General features: G+C 41.6%; 2 protein-coding genes across 3 annotated transcripts in view; one reads left to right on the plus strand and one right to left on the minus strand.

Moving 5' to 3' along the window:
• cenpp (centromere protein P) overlaps window positions 1-17,861 on the minus strand; it is a 67,498-nt gene that overhangs the window by 20,211 nt on the left and 29,426 nt on the right. Inside the window, exon 7 of one of the 2 annotated variants that reach the window (XM_034533921.1) lies at window positions 3,135-4,222. The exons of the other annotated variant lie outside the window; for it this stretch is intronic. Coding sequence (XP_034389812.1) covers window positions 4,043-4,222 — 180 coding nt within the window. The 3' untranslated portion in view covers window positions 3,135-4,042. Of the gene's footprint in view, window positions 1-3,134; window positions 4,223-17,861 lie in introns of those variants that run through there. 2 annotated transcript variants of the gene reach the window in all.
• Window positions 3,026-10,745, plus strand: aspn (asporin (LRR class 1)). The gene is made up of 8 exons (XM_034533919.1): window positions 3,026-3,127; window positions 5,135-5,385; window positions 5,794-5,906; window positions 7,504-7,717; window positions 7,997-8,107; window positions 8,232-8,325; window positions 8,471-8,609; window positions 9,526-10,745. The coding sequence occupies exons 2-8, from the start codon at window positions 5,160-5,162 to the stop codon at window positions 9,721-9,723; spliced, it is 1,095 nt and encodes a 364-aa protein (XP_034389810.1). The 5' UTR covers window positions 3,026-3,127; window positions 5,135-5,159; the 3' UTR covers window positions 9,724-10,745.

Below are 17,861 nucleotides of genomic sequence, written 5' to 3' on the forward strand. Positions count from 1 at the left end.
TAGAAAACAGTAACCAACTGTGGACTTCTAGAAAACAGTAACCAACTGTGGACTTCTAGAAAACAGTAACCAACTGTGGACTTTAAGAAAACAGTAACCAACTGTGAACTTCTAGAAAACAGTAACCAACTGTGGACTTCTAGAAAACAGTAACCAACTGTGAACTTCTAGAAAACAGTAACCAACTGTGGACTTCTAGAAAACAGTAACCAACTGTGGACTTCTAGAAAACAGTAACCAACTGTGGACTTCTAGAAAACAGTAACCAACTGTGGACTTTAAGAAAACAGTAACCAACTGTAGACTTCTAGAAAACAGTAACCAACTGTGGACTTCTAGAAAACAGTAACCAACTGTGGACTTTAAGAAAACAGTAACCAACTGTAGACTTCTAGAAAACAGTAACCAACTGTGGACTTCTAGAAAACAGTAACCAACTGTAGACTTCTAGAAAACAGTAACCAACTGTGGACTTCTAGAAAACAGTAACCAACTGTGGACTTCTAGAAAACAGTAACCAACTGTGGACTTCTAGAAAACAGTAACCAACTGTGGACTTCTAGAAAACAGTAACCAACTGTGGACTTCTAGAAAACAGTAACCAACTGTGGACTTCTAGAAAACAGTAACCAACTGTGGACTTCTAGAAAACAGTAACCAACTGTGAACTTCTAGAAAACAGTAACCAACTGTGAACTTTTAGAAAACAGTAACCAACTGTGGACTTTTAGATAACAGTAACCAACTGTGAACTTTTAGATAACAGTAACCAACTGTTAAGTGTGTGTTTACCTTTGGCTAAGATTGGTGATTCGATATTGATGTCCGATTGAAAAACATCAAGACATGACGACATTTTGTCATGTGATAGGTCAGCTCGCTCCCTGGTGGTGACATCAAGAACATTGCGATGTCTTGTATTATATTAAACCTGGAAAAACTCATTCAGATTCTTAGCTAAAGATACATAAAGAAACATGCTAACCACATCAAACAGAGAATGCAAAATATGGCATAATATGAGAATAAAATAGATCAAAATAAATAATTGAATAAATAAAATGGCCAATTATAACAAAAGAACCCTACGAAACCATGCACAAAACAAATGCCCTCTTAAAAACACATAAATAGATAAGAACAATCTAGTTATATTAATATATCCTAAAGAAACACCAGAGACACCTCTTTCCACCTTTTTATTTCATGGTTAGGGCCGTAAAGCTCTGGGCCAGCACAAAAACCCTGATGATGAAAAATGTCTCTGCCTTGCCTTATGGGAGGTTAAACAGTGAAGAAGAGTGAGTCTTATTGCTTGTAATGTGTAATTTAGTTTTGTTGGAAAAACAAATGATAAATTTGCTTTAAGACAATTTTTTATTCATGAATTACCTTAAATAAACTGAGCACGGGAGAGCTCGACAGGCTTCTTTTTGATGGGATGATCATTTAACCAGATCTCTGATGGATTGGAAAATATGGTTTCCCTGAGAAGAAGCATTGAAACCAGAACACAGACCGGCTCCCATTTCGGTTTGTCCGACTGCCAAACCGGGGCATATTTGGACCGTCTGACTCGGCCATAAGTTGTGTCTCAGAGCTCCGTTCCAGCTCGGCTCAGCAGAAAATACCAGCACTGAATGGAAAAAGGAATAGTGTAACACGTGAACCCCTGAGGGAGCCGGCTCCTGTACGGTTTCTTTTTTTTTTCCATTCTTGGGAGGTATTTCTCATTTCTACTTCAAATGTAAAGGTTGTTGTGCCTTGTTAAACTACACAACGTGCAGAACACAAAGCAGTGATTGGATGATGCAAAGCATCAACTGTTTCTTTTCTGCCTTTCTTTTCTCTGCTTTCCAATTAAGGAGGAAATGTATATTAACACAGTTGTGACTGACGTAGACCTAAAACGTCAGGAGACCGCACTGCTGACAAGGCATTTTTAATTGCCTGTGAGACGCTAGTTGCTCCTAATTTGTTTTTTTACCAACATTTTCTAGGAATGAAGCGACAGAATGAGCCTGCGTTGGCTCCTCCCATCGGTTTAAGTAAAGTCAGCGTTATTATTTTATCAACTTGTCTATGAAGGTAGAACTGTGACTGCTGAGAAAAGAGAACATTAGAAGAAAAACAACACCAAAGAAGAAGAGTGCTCTCACTTCCCTCACAGGCTCAATCAGCGATGGTTTGTTTAACCTCATTGTTGATCCTCTTTCTCTTCTCTCAGTTTGTGACTACTTGCATACGATATGATAATTAAGTGTTACATTTTTGGGGGCTGCAGCGAACAATTATTTTCAATACTTAAAAAAAGAAAAAGGGGACTGGTTCATCACCATTTTCCGTTTCCATGAAGATCCAGTGCTGCCTGGTGAACGGCATCACAAAAGGCCTCATGATCACTTTGGATACTTTTTTTGTCTTAAACCAGAGATATTATTATATATTTTTGATTAATTGTACCGCCCTAATTGAAATGCACGGTCGGGCAAGAAGGCAGCCTCGGCTCTTTGTTTGGGGAAGTCAGTTACTATGAAGCAGCCGGATGGCGACATTCAGATGGCATTCATCCTACACCTCCGTGCTAACGTCACGGAGAAAACCCAAACAGCTCCATCAGCTGTACCGACCCGCTCTCCTTGTCTAACCCAGTGCCAACAGGCCAGAGTGCACCGCGCATGTGAAATACTTAATATGGCAGCCGGCCGTGAAGGCATGGGAGGTGACAGACCTACCAGTATTTTTCTATTAAAAAGACTGGAGCAGTCAGGAGTCTGAAGCTAACAATCCTGGCATCACTTCAAAGCTCCTGATGAAAAGCACATGACAAAGTCCCAACAAAGCCTCGTTAAATGTCGTCCCCGAGACGTGCAGATGGTCAGATCACTGACAGCTCTTAACTGAAACTGAACCTCTCACCCTAACAGCAGTGGTTTTCCGTCGGTGGGGGTGTTCTGGGGGCAGTTTTTTTTGTTTTTTTCTCCTCCTGGTGAGACGGTGATGCTCTCCTCCGTTCACTGGGAATGTCTTGACTGAGGATCCAACTCTCAGCCCTCCAGCTGGACCCTGCTGCTGCTCTGCTCACTGTGGGCTTTAAACCAGGACACAAACACACCTGACGGCTGAGGTAGGACACACCCATTATTTATTAACAAAAAAACCCATCTTTTTAAGTCTTTAACTCGTCAATCTGGTATTTTTATTTTCAGAGGATGCAGCATCTCTGAGTTGTTTAGGTCCGTTTACAAGAGCACGAGGCTGAAAATGAACATGAACTGATCTTGTGGGGCAACAATTATGTATTTTAAAAGAGAATATTTCAAATGTACTTATTTCTGGAGTGAGTTTGATTTTGCATGTAAACTTTAGAGCACAAGATCAATTTACAGGAATGTCTGTGGATGTTCTTTTAAGTGAACTTGTGCAAAACAATTGAAGGGAAGTTGGTGTTTAATGGTTGGTTTTTATATCGAATGCTGTGGTCTCTCATGCGTTACTTTTCTGGGGTTTAAGTAGCTCTCATGTGACAGAAATACAAGGTCAAATTGTAAAAAAACACGAGGGAAATCTGAAAGTCAGAACAAAGTAGAACGTATGTGCAGAAACAATTCATCCATTAGTGGATCAACAGAAAATTAGCTATCAGTAATTGTCAATTAGAAACTATTATATTTGTTTTGACATGACTCTGGTTCCAGAGTACATCATCAAGACACGGTTCTATTTGACTAGGATGGATATTTTTCACTATTATCTGACATTTAACAGATTAACTATTACCCCAATAATAAAAAGTAGGCAGGGACAAACACTGTATGTGAGGGGACGAAGGCTGTCCCTCTGGTCTGGATGTTTTATGAAATGTAAACCTCCAGAGATATGATTAGAATTTATACTATAAACAAAAGCACTGGAGTGGAGTGAATTCAGATCTATTGGATCGGTTCTCAAGGCTTGTTGGAGTAAGCGACGGGAAAACACAATAAAACAAGAGAAATATCTCCAAGTTGTTCAAAGTGAAGAAAGAAGAAGAAAAAAGAGCCTAATTTGTGCTAAATGTGCACGTGAGGAACAAAGGAGTCTGGGTGCAGAGGAAGGGTCTACGCCGATCAGCGGTATTTGCTGTTGCAGCAGGATGCTCCACCACCGCATACTTGTGGGACGACTGGAGGTTTACTGGAAGCACGCAGCCCACCAGGCGACCTCGGCCTCTCGCTGCTGGCTGTGTGAATGTGTAATAGAGGAAGATGTATAAATCATTTTGTGAATCACCGCAGATAGGTGACAGATGAGAAACATTTATGTTGGCTGCGGGAGCTCATTTCCAGCCGAGGTTTAGTGGAAACACAGAGAGAAAACAGAAGGAACTCCAGTGTGTCCTTTCACTGTTGTAGCAATACATTCCTAGATCAGGTTCACGGGAAGGCTGTAAAGCTGGAACTTCTTATATATATATATATATATATATATATATATATATATATATATATATATATATATATATATATATATATATATATATATATATATACACACACACACACTGACTGACCACTTTATTAGGTACACTCTGCTAGTACCCGGTTGGAACCCCTTTTGTCTTAATTGTGCTTTAATTCTTCGTGGCATAAATTCAACACGGCGCTGGAAACATTTCTCAGACACGTTGGTCACAACCACAAAAGGAAAATACAGTTATTTTTTACTTTATCACATTCATTTTGCAGGTATAAGTCACCGGTTCCTTTTCAGATTACGATTTGACATGCAAAACATGTGGCCAGTTAATAACGCATAATGCATTATTACAGAATGAACTACCCAAAAGCATATGAAGTAGCTACGACGTTCAAGTATTGACTACATTTATGCATCAATAATAACTAGAGGATGCAGTTTCTGAAGATATTGATATTGAGTGCTGGTGCTGGTTGATGAACAGGGTTGGGGAAGCTACTTTGAGAATAGTTTCACAAGCTACCGATGACGTCAAACTGGACAAAGTTGAACGACGGACACAAACAAAAAGCATTTCACTGCCTGAACGGGTTATTTCCTCGGTGTCCCGATGACATCACAGCCTCGTCCTGTGTATTATAATCAGGGCCGACCTGACCTCCGTCCTCTCCCACAGCTCTCTCCCTCCTTCTGATAAAACCATGAGGGTCTTCCTCCTGCTTTGCCTGCTGGCGCTAGGCAACGCCAAACCCTACCAGTCAATCAATGTCATGGACTTCATGAGAAACTATGACATCATGATGGCCGACTCGAGCCATGAGGACGAGGACGAGGACAATGACGTCGATGACGACGATGACGATTATGACGACAACTGTCCGGCCGGCTGCCAATGCTCACCCCGAGTGGTGCAGTGCTCCGACAAGGGTGAGGGATCACTTTATTTTGGCCAAAAGAACGCCCAAAAAACGATGACATTTGCGATATCTGTGGAAGGTTCTGAAAGACATAATAATCTGTTTTTTGTTTTTACTTCTCGTCTACATATACCATGAATAGAACATACTAAAACCAACAATGTGTTGGTCTGTCTTTCATACTGCAAGATACCCATGATAGACTTCACGTAAGCGATCCATTACTCAACTAACGGACAACTAAACACTTTTATGTCACATAAAAAGTGACGAGATGAAAGTTAGAAACAGCTGATTAATTGAGTTGAGTAATGACGTCTTGTCTTGTACGTCTCAGTTATTTTACATGCAAACACGGGAGCTGCAAGAGCTCATTTCACCACTTTTGGTCCAACTTCCTTTTGTTTTCCTCCAACAGGTGAGATCTCTGTTCCCGAGAAGATTCCCGAAGACACTGTGATACTAGACCTCCAAAACAATGACATCACCGAGATCAAGGAGAACGACTTCAAAGGCCTCCACAAGCTTTATGTAAGAGAAAAGATGGATACATGAAGTGAAGACACGGACCAGTAGCGACCTGTCGATCACCTTGTAGCCCCGCCCTAAAGCATACTTTGCTTTATGGTCTGTTTGACTCTAAATGGACCGTAATTTACTAAATGAACATCACGCTGTATTGAAGGAGACTTGAAACTGTTTACTGAGGGAATAAATTAAGAGAAGTCATTTTATATAGACTTCTATACAATCTGACTTCTTTTTACAACCCCCAACAAGTTTAAGGCACTTCAGCATTTTGCTTCACTTTTCTGATTTAGTGTAGCTCCCATAGCTTTAGCAGCAATCAGAGCCCAACACACAATCACAAATTAAAATAAACACAGGCCATATGCGGTCTGTTTTTTATGTGTTTATACTCCTTAACATCTGTGAATCGACTCAGAATCATAGAAGATAAGAAGTGTAATTATTCTACACTGAACATTTGCATCTCTCGAGCCAGAATCAACAACCAAATCAGCAAAAAGCACACAGCCTGTTCACATCCACTGTTTGCTATACTGCAACAAGTGGAAATACTTTGAGAGCACGACATCAGAGCCAGCTTTTAACAGTGAATTCCTACTACTACTACTACTACTACTACTACTACTTCCATCTCCAAAATGCTTAGATTTAGTTGAGCCTTTAAATGCCTCATCGGCTTCACGGTACAAGTGAACGATAATATCATCTTGTAGCTTTTAAAGTTGCCAGATAGGAAGAAACAGCTCACTAATTGAGTCCAAATGTAGCCTGCGGCCTCACGGCATTACAGTCCCTCTATCGTTACTCCCAGCCAAGGAGGAGGGCTTACAGAGGGGTTGTCTTTGATCTCACTGTTGGGAATGAACCACGTCAAGGCCTACAACTCTGGACACTCTGCTGTATGTATCCAATACCAATACGGCAGCTTGTCCTCAAGTGGTGAAAGGTGCAGCTGGCCGGAACCTAAATATGGTTGCTTGCATACATTTGGGTATCTGCAGCTCCTACCAATCAAACTGTGGAATTAGACAAGCCGGTCAGTTTCTAAGTCAGAAAACGTGATTCAACCAGGCGTTCGGATGCGTCTTCCCTTCCTTCATCACAGGCGGGCTCATGAGACTTTACTGGTTACTGACTTTACCTCTGCAAAAGGTCCACCATGTTGTCTTGGATGCCAAATTAGAGCAGATTGGGTTGTTTTTTAAGGAGGGGGCTTAAAGAGACTAAAACGGAGGGTGTATTCAGACAGAAGATGTCAACACTTTCTAATAGAAACCCCAAATAAATAAACAAATGTCCTCTTTAGATTTGATCAATTTAGATTATGTTCCTTGATTCCAGGTTTTATTATTGAAATACAGTACAAGATAGAGAAACCAAAGTACTGCTTTATATTAACAAGATTCCTGCGGTCATAAACATGTGTCAATAATAATAATAATAATAATAATAATAATAGGTATTTTCTTTCATATTCTCCGTCTTGCCATTCACAGGTTGAATGTTAATTGCAAAAGTTCATTCTGGACCTTGGAAACCGTAGTTTGACAAAGATGTAATCACCCATGTTTTATTCACAATTCTTTCTCCACATCAGGGCCTGTTTCTGATCAACAACAAGATCTCCAAGATTCACCCCAAGGCCTTCAGAAACATGGACCATCTCCGACTGCTGTACCTCTCCTACAACCTGCTCACCGAGATCCCCGCAAACCTGCCTCCCAACGTCATCGAGCTCCGCTTCCACGAAAACAAGATCAGCAGGATCCAGAAGGATGCCTTTAAAGGCCTGATGAAACTCCATGTGCTGGGTAAAGCCTCCAATATCAGATTACCAATAATCCATTTTCTAATAAAGCAGAGTCCTTTGCCAAGGAGAGGGCTGCAGGCTCACGCTGCAGCATGTTAATGAATCTCATTCATTTAACAATTGTCTAACCAGAGAGAAGTAATACTGCTACATTCTAGTATTTGGTTTGAAACTTCACCAGATACCAAGTCCTCAAACTGATGTATGTTCTCTACTGTAATTGAAAACGGATTATAGATTGTTAATAATTAAACCAGATGTTTTGTGCTCGTCTCAACAGAGCTGGGCGCCAACCCTCTGGCCAACAGTGGGATTGGACTGGGAGCCTTTAACGGCTTGTCGACCCTGTACATCGGTATATCAGAGGCCAAACTAACCGCCGTGCCAAAAGGTAGAGTACCACTCACCTCCTGTTATGCTTATTTGAACTAAATGAATGGTGGACTCTTCTTTCAACCAGCTACAGTATTACGACTCAAGTGTACAACTAAATGAGGTGTGTTTTTATCTCGCAGACCTCCCAACCTCCATCACAGAGCTGAGCCTGGACTACAACAAGATCGCTAAGGTGGAAATTGAAGACTTCATCAGATATAAAAACCTGCGGAGGTGAAAACCAGCCACATGTTATCCTAGAAACTGACTCTTGTTCAAATTAACACTGTTCTTTAAAGCTCACAGTTCCTTTGACGTGTAAATCAGTTATTTTAGTGCTGATAGTGTACCCGTCAACCATGCTGTGCCATTTTTGCAGGCTAGGACTCGGTTTTAACCAGATCAAGTATGTAGAAAATGGCAGCTTCGCCAGCATCCCGAGCGTCCGTCAGATCAACCTGGACAACAACCGTCTGAAAAAGGTCCCACCGAACCTCAACGCCCTGCGCTCCCTCCAGGTGAGACAGAGACACTGTGATCAGCATCAGGAGACTCGAGTGCATGTCACAAACGTGTGTGTCTGTTATGTGTAGCTCAAAGCTGAAGGTATGTATCTCCGTGGTCAGTTTCCTGTTTACAAGTGCAAAAGCTCCTCAGGGAGGCATCGTGATCACATGGCTCAACCACCTCAATTGACTCCTCTTAGTCAAGAAGCTGTTTTGACTTCCAGATGTCGGTTTCTAAGACTGAGCCCAGAATCCCTACAAAGAGAACTCTTTCTTTATCCATCATATCATTCTTTCGATGAGTGCTGGAACATGAATAGTCTGCTAAATCCAGGATGGGAGGGGAGGGGGGGGGAGAGGAGATCAGTTCCCTTTTTACCACTGAAGTCTGCTCCGGCGCCTGAATTAATGCCAAAAGGCCCACAGCAGCTATTTTACATGTCATAGCAAAGCAAACAACGGTGTAGTAAAATAAAATCCACTATGGTCCCGTTCCATTTAGTGTGTCCCAGAGAGCCAGGATGCTCAATACCTAAATGGAACGGGGCCGTGATTCACATTATTAATGACACCTGTGTTTGCCCTGCGATGGCATTTAAATACAGCAGCTGTGAAAAGGGCCAATGCTGCACCGACCCACCTCGGGCTTCATCTTATCACCTCGTGTAGCTGAAGTAGACGTCGAATAAACTAGAATATTTGATGTCCAACTCGACTGTTGTCACACGAGTAACGGAAGAAAATGAATCGGTTTCCTTCAACTCAGCCGCCTCGAGTCATAAAATGATGCCCGACTTTCCCCGACTCAGGTTTTCTTTCCTGGTCTGAAGGTTGTGATCCCGAGTTTCCACGGTAGCAGTATTACATTAAAAACTCCCAATCGCGGTCGTTTACTGACAAAGCAGAAAACTCCTCTCTGTCTGTACAGGTGATTTATCTCCACGGCAACAAAATCAGCAGCGTGGGAGTCAACGACTTCTGTCCCGTCCCGCCCAGCGGGAAGAAGAACCTGTACACGGGCATCAGCCTGTTCGCCAATCCTGTGAAGTACTGGGACATCCAGCCGGCCACCTTTCGCTGCGTGACCGGGCGGAGAGGCGTTCAGCTGGGGAACTTCAGGAAGTAGGGGGAGGAAGCCGGTGATCCTCGTAAAGGTGCAGGGGAGGAGTTGAAAAATAATTCTGATTAGATAGAACAAGGTGAAACTGGATTTCAGGAAATGAGAGAAATGACATTATATTGTTGTGTATTAGAAAGCGTAGCACGTGTCGTTGAATGCAGGAACAATTTACACAAAACGGTTCCCCAGCAAGGAAAAAGACTAATGTTGGATGTTGGTTTACATGAGGAGGACATAATAACATGAACATCTGTAGATCATAATGAAGTGTCCTGCTTGCATTCTGTGAGGTCGTCCTCAGCTTTCGCTTTTGTGTAAACTTTCCCATGAATAAAGCGCCGCCTGCTGGTCACTTTTTTTTTTAAAGCAAAACCACCAAATGACCTGATTTGAGTAAAATGACATGCTGATGCCTTTCTTTCCACGTTTAAGTTGTCTTCTAAACAACAACAACAACAAACAAAATACTTTTTTTAAATCACATACTATATTTGCCTTTTTTGTCAAAGTTGAGACACAGTAATCATTAAAAAAGAGTCACTATATGGCCAACGTTGTAACTTTTTAAACACGTTTCCCTTCCAGCAGAAGTCTGTACAGTCAATGAATTATGGTCCCTTTGAAGCCCCATGTGTGTCTTTATGTGGTTATATATTATCTCCCTGTCTGTATTGTCTTTATTTAGTAAACTACATGTCAGACTGGATTATACATTGTCCTTGATATAAACTCAAAACATGACTTTGTTTTAATGAACTATAGCAACTAAATTTAACTATTAATAATCATAAGCAGGTAATGAAATGCCCAATCTTGGACGTCTAAGAGCACCAGTGCGCTCTCCTCTGAAATGGTGCTATATTTATTGAGTTTGTCTTTAAATAAACCTGGAACACCTGTACGTTGTTACTTTTTGTCAAAATGAAATTGGGTTTGAGTTAACGTTGGATTTTGTTATTTGAGCTATTATTGTCATATCTTGTGATTTAAGGCTATTTGAATACATTTGACTCAACATGTGAGACAAAGCTTGGATATAAAATAAAGTATCTTCAAAGATCAATGTGTGGTTTGTAAGATATTAGCAGAAGAAACTAAAAAGGTTGATGAAGATTAGGACTCGTCAACGCAACATATTTACAGATGTTGCATGTACCGATTTTAAAAAGGCAAAATAGTGTTTGACCACTAAATCAAATCGGATAGAAAGAGTCGTACGTGGATTGTATTCTTAGAGGAGCTCCACGGTTTTATAGATTAATGGTTACAGATGACCTGGTCATCAATAGTCATCTATAAAATGACGGAACATTGTAAAATATGTTCATCAAAAGCTCTCAGAGTGAGTCTTCAAATGCCTTTTACTGTCCGACCCACAGTCCAGAACCCATAGATCTTGTGTGACTTAAGGTCCATAACCCATAGAGCTTGTGTGAGTTAAGGAACATAACCCATAGATCTTGTGTGACTTAAGGTCCATAACCCATAGAGCTTGTGTGACTTAAGGTCCATAACCCATAGATCTTGTGTGAGTTAAGGTACAGAACCCATAGATCTTGTGTGTTGTGTGAGTTAAGGTCCAGAACCCATATATCTTGTATGTTGTGTGAGTTAAGGTCCAGAACCCATAGATCTTGTGTGAGTTAAGGTCCAGAACCCATAGATCTTGTGTGACTTAAGGTCCATAACCCATAGATCTTGTGTGAGTTAAGGTACAGAACCCATAGATATTGTGTGAGTTAAGGAACATAACCCATAGAACTTGTTAAAGAAACATAACCCATAGATCTTGTGTGTTGTGTGAGTTAAGGTCCAGAACCCATAGATCTTGTGTGAGTTAAGGTCCAGAACCCATAGATCTTGTGTGACTTAAGGTCCAGAACCCATAGATCTTGTGTGACTTAAGGTCCAGAACCCATAGATCTTGTGTGAGTTAAGGTCCAGAACCCATAGATCTTGTGTGAGTTAAGGTCCAGAACCCATAGATCTTGTGTGACTTAAGGTCCATAACCCATAGATCTTGTGTGAGTTAAGGTACAGAACCCATAGATCTTGTGTGAGTTAAGGTACAGAACCCATAGATCTTGTGTGACTTAAGGTCCAGAACCCATAGATCTTGTGTGAGTTAAGGTCCATAACCCATAGAACTTGTTAAAGAAACATAACCCATAGATCTTGTGTGTTGTGTGAGTTAAGGTCCAGAACCCATAGATCTTGTGTGAGTTAAAAAGGTCCAGACAGGAGAAGTCACGGACCTGCAGTCTATGTTCATTGGTAATAATCCTGGGACATTATTTCAAAAGCTCACAGCTGATGTTATTTTTCATTTAGTAGCATGTTAAATGCTACTAAATGTTATAGCTAACATGTCAGTGCTCGGGCCCTAATAATAATAATAACAACAACAAATATACATTTTCATTATATACAATATGGTTAAAGTCATTCATGAAGCAACTTCCTGGCCTGAACAAGTCCTTCAAGGACTCGTTTGCGCTGCCTAGCCATGAGCCTTCTCCTTGAGTCTTTTCTGCCTCTACCTCCAGTAGATGTTGCGGGCTGACATTCAAGCTAACCCTAACCCCCCAATGAAGACGCTGGAGACATCTCAACGCTGATTGGTCAAGACTCGACGCATCAAATATGTTTTATTGCGAAGATCACAACATCACTTTTTCTCCTCGTCTCACTCCAATCTCAGAAACGCCCCCCCCCCCCCCTATATTTTCCAGACCAACAAAGAACTCACTCAATCAAGCTTAATATTGTTATTGGGAGCAGTGGTGGTTTCCCTGGTGAAGGCCAGTGGAGCAGTTCCTTTATCAACCAGCAGGTGTCACTGCACACTAAAGAGTTAAGGGAGGTCTCTTGGCCTCGGTGGAGGTCTGGATGTTGATCTGGATGACTGAAGACACTCAGGGGGATGGGTTCAGATTTCCAGCATTTTGTTGAGAAGTTGTAGCATTTTGCTGCTGCTATTCAATACTCTACGTCTACTTCTACTTCTAAAGTAAGAACCTCTCTAATAGCCAGACCATAGACTGTATAATATATGAATGTAGTCTCTGTGACATCATCCATAGGTTTCTGAAAGAGTGGTTGTGATGCTTTAAGTGGGTGGTTTCGGGCGTGGAAAAAATGGTCAAAGAGGTGGATGTCGGTGGAGGTGGTCACAGCAGACCTTACACACCACCCACCTGTCACTCAAAGCGGCCCTCAATTATGCCTAACTTTTAAATGGGTGAGTTATATAATATTGGACTTGAAGAGGGAAATGAGCTACAGAGACCAAACCTGATCTTTTAGCAGGCAGTAAACTCAACAACATGAAGCTTTGTAACATGGGAGTCTATGAGAGATGACTCGCTCTTGGAGCCAACCTCAAGTGGCCATTTATTGAACTGCAGTTGTTGGCACTTAAGCTGTGGCTTCATTTTTTTAGCACCAAAGGTTGACGAATGAGCAGTTTAATTTAGAAAATAGTGAGAGGATGAGAGCTCTGGTACATTCTACAATATTTATAATAATAAACGATCCAGTGCATACAGCGACTATTCATGCTAAAGACCTTTCCCCAAAACATTTGGCATCTCAGGGCTTGAACAAACAAAGATACATTTGTAAAGATTGAGCCACTGAAGTGTCTGGCAGGCTGACAAGAGCCCTCATCCAGGACTATTTTGGGATGTATTACAGTCTCGTATCGCCTTTAAAAACTGTTTGGGGAAGCGTGTCCAAAATATATAAACTCACCAAATCTTCTTTGGGAGGACAAAAAGGACATAAGGCAGGTGGTGATGTGACGATATACTATAGAGTAAATATATATCTTTAATTGAAGACAACTTTCATTGTTGAGTAAATTATATTACATTTTTAACATCCCAAATCAAGGTCCAGTAACGAGACTCATCATCAGCTGAGGGAGTTTGCTACGTTATTATTGTTAGGTTGTTGTTTTAAGGTCTTATGACTGACAATTGATTAATCATTGTAAAGCATTTGATCAGAAACAATGCAGGTAACGGTGCATCATTACATGAAAGGTTTCCCATACGGCTGAAGGACACAAGGAAAGGTGTCACTTGAGATTTGGAAACTGAATTTACCCAAAATGCTGTTTTTTTAATATATATATTTTAAGCATTATGTGTAACCTTTATTGTTTTGTGGCTATTTGTTGAATATTGACATACCAAAGAGGCATATTTATAAATGAACATCATCATTTTCATCCTATCTATTAGCTAAACCCGTCTTGTGCCATTGGAGTGGCCCTTTAAGTCTGCTTTATGTAAGGGCTGCACTTTATGACAACAGGCTGTCAACACAACACTGACATGTTATCATAGCAGAACTTATAGGGAATCCAAACTGTCACGTTGTGGGCTGTAGCACCAAAACATGGAGGAGAGAGATGCTAAAAACACTGTGGGTTCAACAAGAGGTCGACCAATGGTGGAAATGCAAAAGGCAGATATAATAACGATAGTTTGGGCGCAGGAAAAAAAGACGACCGTCGATCGATTGCTACCGATCGAGAGTCGGTACTGTCGTGTTATATGTTATATTAAACGGGTCAGATATGACATGAATAATGTGTAAAGTAAACATAAATATATAAACAATATAAATAAAAGGTTATTCAATTGAATTTCAAACGATCAAATAAAAAAATATCTAAAAACAGTAAAAAGAAAATCAGACTTGCTTTTATGGCTCTAATGTGACGTAGTCGGCCATTACGTTGGGTCTTTATATATTATATAGTCATCATATATTTTGTGAGGTGTCAAAACCAATTCAAACTTTTATAAAAAAATACGTGAGTGATGTATGCGATGAACCCGATGTGAAACGTGTGTTTTCTTTGCCCTCAGACTGTCTGGGAGGCCCCCTGTCAAACAGCAGCCAGCTCCCTGCTGACTTATAGAAACCCAACACCTGCCTTCCTCAGATACATCTTTACCTGAAACTGATATCCACGTCCACAGAAAACGAGACCGAGCGGCACGACACAACACGACAACAACAACAACAACAACTCCGCCGAGCTGCAGGAGGGTTTACTTCTCCACGGTTTTTGTCTTTTCTAAAACGAAGACTTGTTGTGCTGGAGAGCTGCCTGTCTCTCTCTTTCTCCAGGAAACATATGGAACAGATCTGCCGGTTGGCCAGGCCTCATTCTGCCACGTCTCACAGCCCAACACACACACACACAGGTCCCACTTCAGGGCTTTTACCTCTTTTCACCCTCTGCTTTTACTCCCCTCTATCTTCTACTTTATTCTTGTCATCTCCCAACTCTCTCCTCGACTTTTCCAGCTTTTTATCCTTTCAACGAGAAGTTAGTCAGAAAAATAAGCCCATCAACAATAAGCGGATGCTCTACGCGTTAATTATGCCTCCTCCTTCAACGTATGAACACAAAAGGGTCACAGCAGCTTGACACGGCGCCTTTCTAAAGACCACTCACTAAATGAAGCGTTGACACTCTGCAGTCAGTCAGTTAGGCAGAAACTTGTCACGTGACCAAGTCAAACAGGGTTTCCCAAAAATAAAAAAGAGTGGCTGTGCTAATATTGAAATCTGATATCAGTCTTTGGGGGAAATCCAGCTGCGACGGTATTTAAAATGGAGATGAGATGCTTCGGGATATTTTCTCATACAACTCAGCAGGCGATGGCCCATTAGATGACATTGTACGTTATTATTAATAGGTCAGTTGTAGTTGTTTTTACAAAATGAGACAGAGGTGTGAAGAAAGACGCTTCACTGCAGGTTAAAGGTCGCACTGACTGGCTGGATTAGCACCATCAACTGTTCCAATACGATGTTTTTTACTCGGGTTGCGATCAACTCGTTTTCTGTGAAACCACTAATTGACGGGTACAAGATATTAATCATACTTGGGATACTTCTGTCATCTGCAGCTATATTTATTGACCTAATTCTGTCCTGTTGCGATGATGCAACACTCCCGCACAGACCACTAATGTATCAGCCGGTTTTTACCCTCCTTTTCCTGTTTTAGTCGGCTCGTCTTCATCAGGCCTCGGCGAGTTATTTCAGGTGAAAAGCTGCTGGATACTTTTTTCCCTTTTCTTTTTATTGGGGGGTCTGTGATGTGTGCAGGATTTATCGTGCCTTCTTAGGAACGTGTCCACTTAGGAAGATAAATCATCTGTCAGTAGTTGCAGTTCAAATATTTTAAATCCCAAAACCGACACATTAAAATAACTTTTCCCAGCTTTCCTTTCCTCTTCCTTCAGCCTCTCTTACCTATCAAACACATGAACACCATGACTACAATAACTTGACATTTTATATAACTTTTACAGTTCCAATGCATTACAGATATTTCGGGAGAAAAATAACTGTTGAATTTAAAAAAAAAATGTTAACGGTACTTTACAGAATCGTAGATTAGTGTCAGTTAGCGGGGTTCATAATCCAATCTGACTCGTCACAATGAATAGACTTGACGGCCGAAAGGGGTGGACTTCTCAAACCGGGCTTGGAGACTAAATCTAGCTGAACTACAGTTTGAGGATAATTAGGCATCTGATGCCCAGAGTGTCAGGAATATTTTCCATCACGGACACGTCGTGATTTCACGGTTTTCCATTTCAAATGTAAAACTTTGCCGCGTTTGTCTTCGGCGGATGCCGTGAACGACCTTGATTAGGCCGTGAGCCTGGAAGGAGCTGGTGAGGGGCCAACGCGAGAAGCAGAGGAGGCAAAAAGGGGAGCTCGGGTTCCCTCAGTATAAACCGAGGACAAAGTGGGCAATGGTGGAGTCATTAGGCAGAAGAGGGCCTCGCTCTCAGCCGCTCTTCTGATTGGAGGCTCGAAACAGCCCATCGATCACTTCACAACTCACTAATGATTCCAAGGCTACTGAAATATCAATCTGCCTCTAATTCTCATGAACTTTCCAGGAAGACGTATGTGAGCATTTTCTTTTCAAAGCCTTTTAAATTTTTTTTTTTAAAAAGACACGTTGAAAGGTCAGTTAGCTCTCTGACTCGTCTCTCCCCGACATCACAAAGCTTCAGATGAGTTCTGCAGCGTTGTGAAAGGAGAATTCACAGGCAGGGATTGACCGTCAGATGTCAACAATAGTTTTTTATCATAGCGATTTAATATCAAAGCGATTTTGAACTCCCGTACCATCAGAACAAAGTCGTTCGGCTCCGTGCTGTGAAGACGGGCAACCTGCCGACCTAAACTTGTATTCCATCAGGGGGCGACTCAAGAAGTGAAAATGACTTCTCTCTTGATTCATTCCCTCAGTAAACATTGTTTATTTCTGGCAGAAAGAACAGTGTTTATCGAGGTGATACATCAAGTGAGAAGTAGAGTCATTTTCTCACGGACATTTCTATACAATCAGATTTATTTTCGCAATCAGGAGGAGTTGCCCCCTGGTGGCCATTAGGAAGAATGCAAGTGTAAGGCTCTTCCACTTTCAGACCCAGAGGTGTCCACCTGGGTATAAGCTGAGATATGTTTACGTTACGTATCATCAGTGACGGTATGTCCGTATTTTAAGTTACACTTATTTTAACCCTGACCAAGTAGTTTTCTTACCTAAACTAACCGTTTCACAACGATGACCAAGAGCAAACCCTCCGTGTCGAGATACCGTGAGAAAGGCTGCCATCATGTTGCACAGATCATCAGCTCAACAGGATCTCAACCGGCACACCATCGCGGTTCTTCAGTGCACAGCAGATCCTGCCGGGTCGTTGCAAACAACCCCAAACAGCCAATGAGGTACGACGTCTCCTCACTCTGCTGCAGACGCTTTCAAGGCAAAAATCACACTCTGCAGGACGCCAGAATCACAGCAGAACACTCTCAAAAGTTGGGAAAAAAATTGGCCATTTAGTCCGTCAGCGCTCACACACACACACGCATGCACACACACACACACACACACACGGCAGGTTTTTCCACTCCAGAGCCAGACAGCAGTTGGCTCGTCGTCCTCGTTTGCTCATTTTTCATGTCAGTCTTTTCCCACAGAAAGCATCACTGCTGGGATTCTCTCTCATGAACAAACAAGCCTTTCAGTCTTTGCCTCTAAACATTTTTTATTTCATTGGCCTCATTTAGCCGCGCGTGTGTGTGTGTGTGTG

Source organism: Cyclopterus lumpus, chromosome 5, assembly GCF_009769545.1.
Source record: "Cyclopterus lumpus isolate fCycLum1 chromosome 5, fCycLum1.pri, whole genome shotgun sequence".
In the NCBI taxonomy this organism is placed as follows: domain Eukaryota; kingdom Metazoa; phylum Chordata; class Actinopteri; order Perciformes; family Cyclopteridae; genus Cyclopterus; species Cyclopterus lumpus.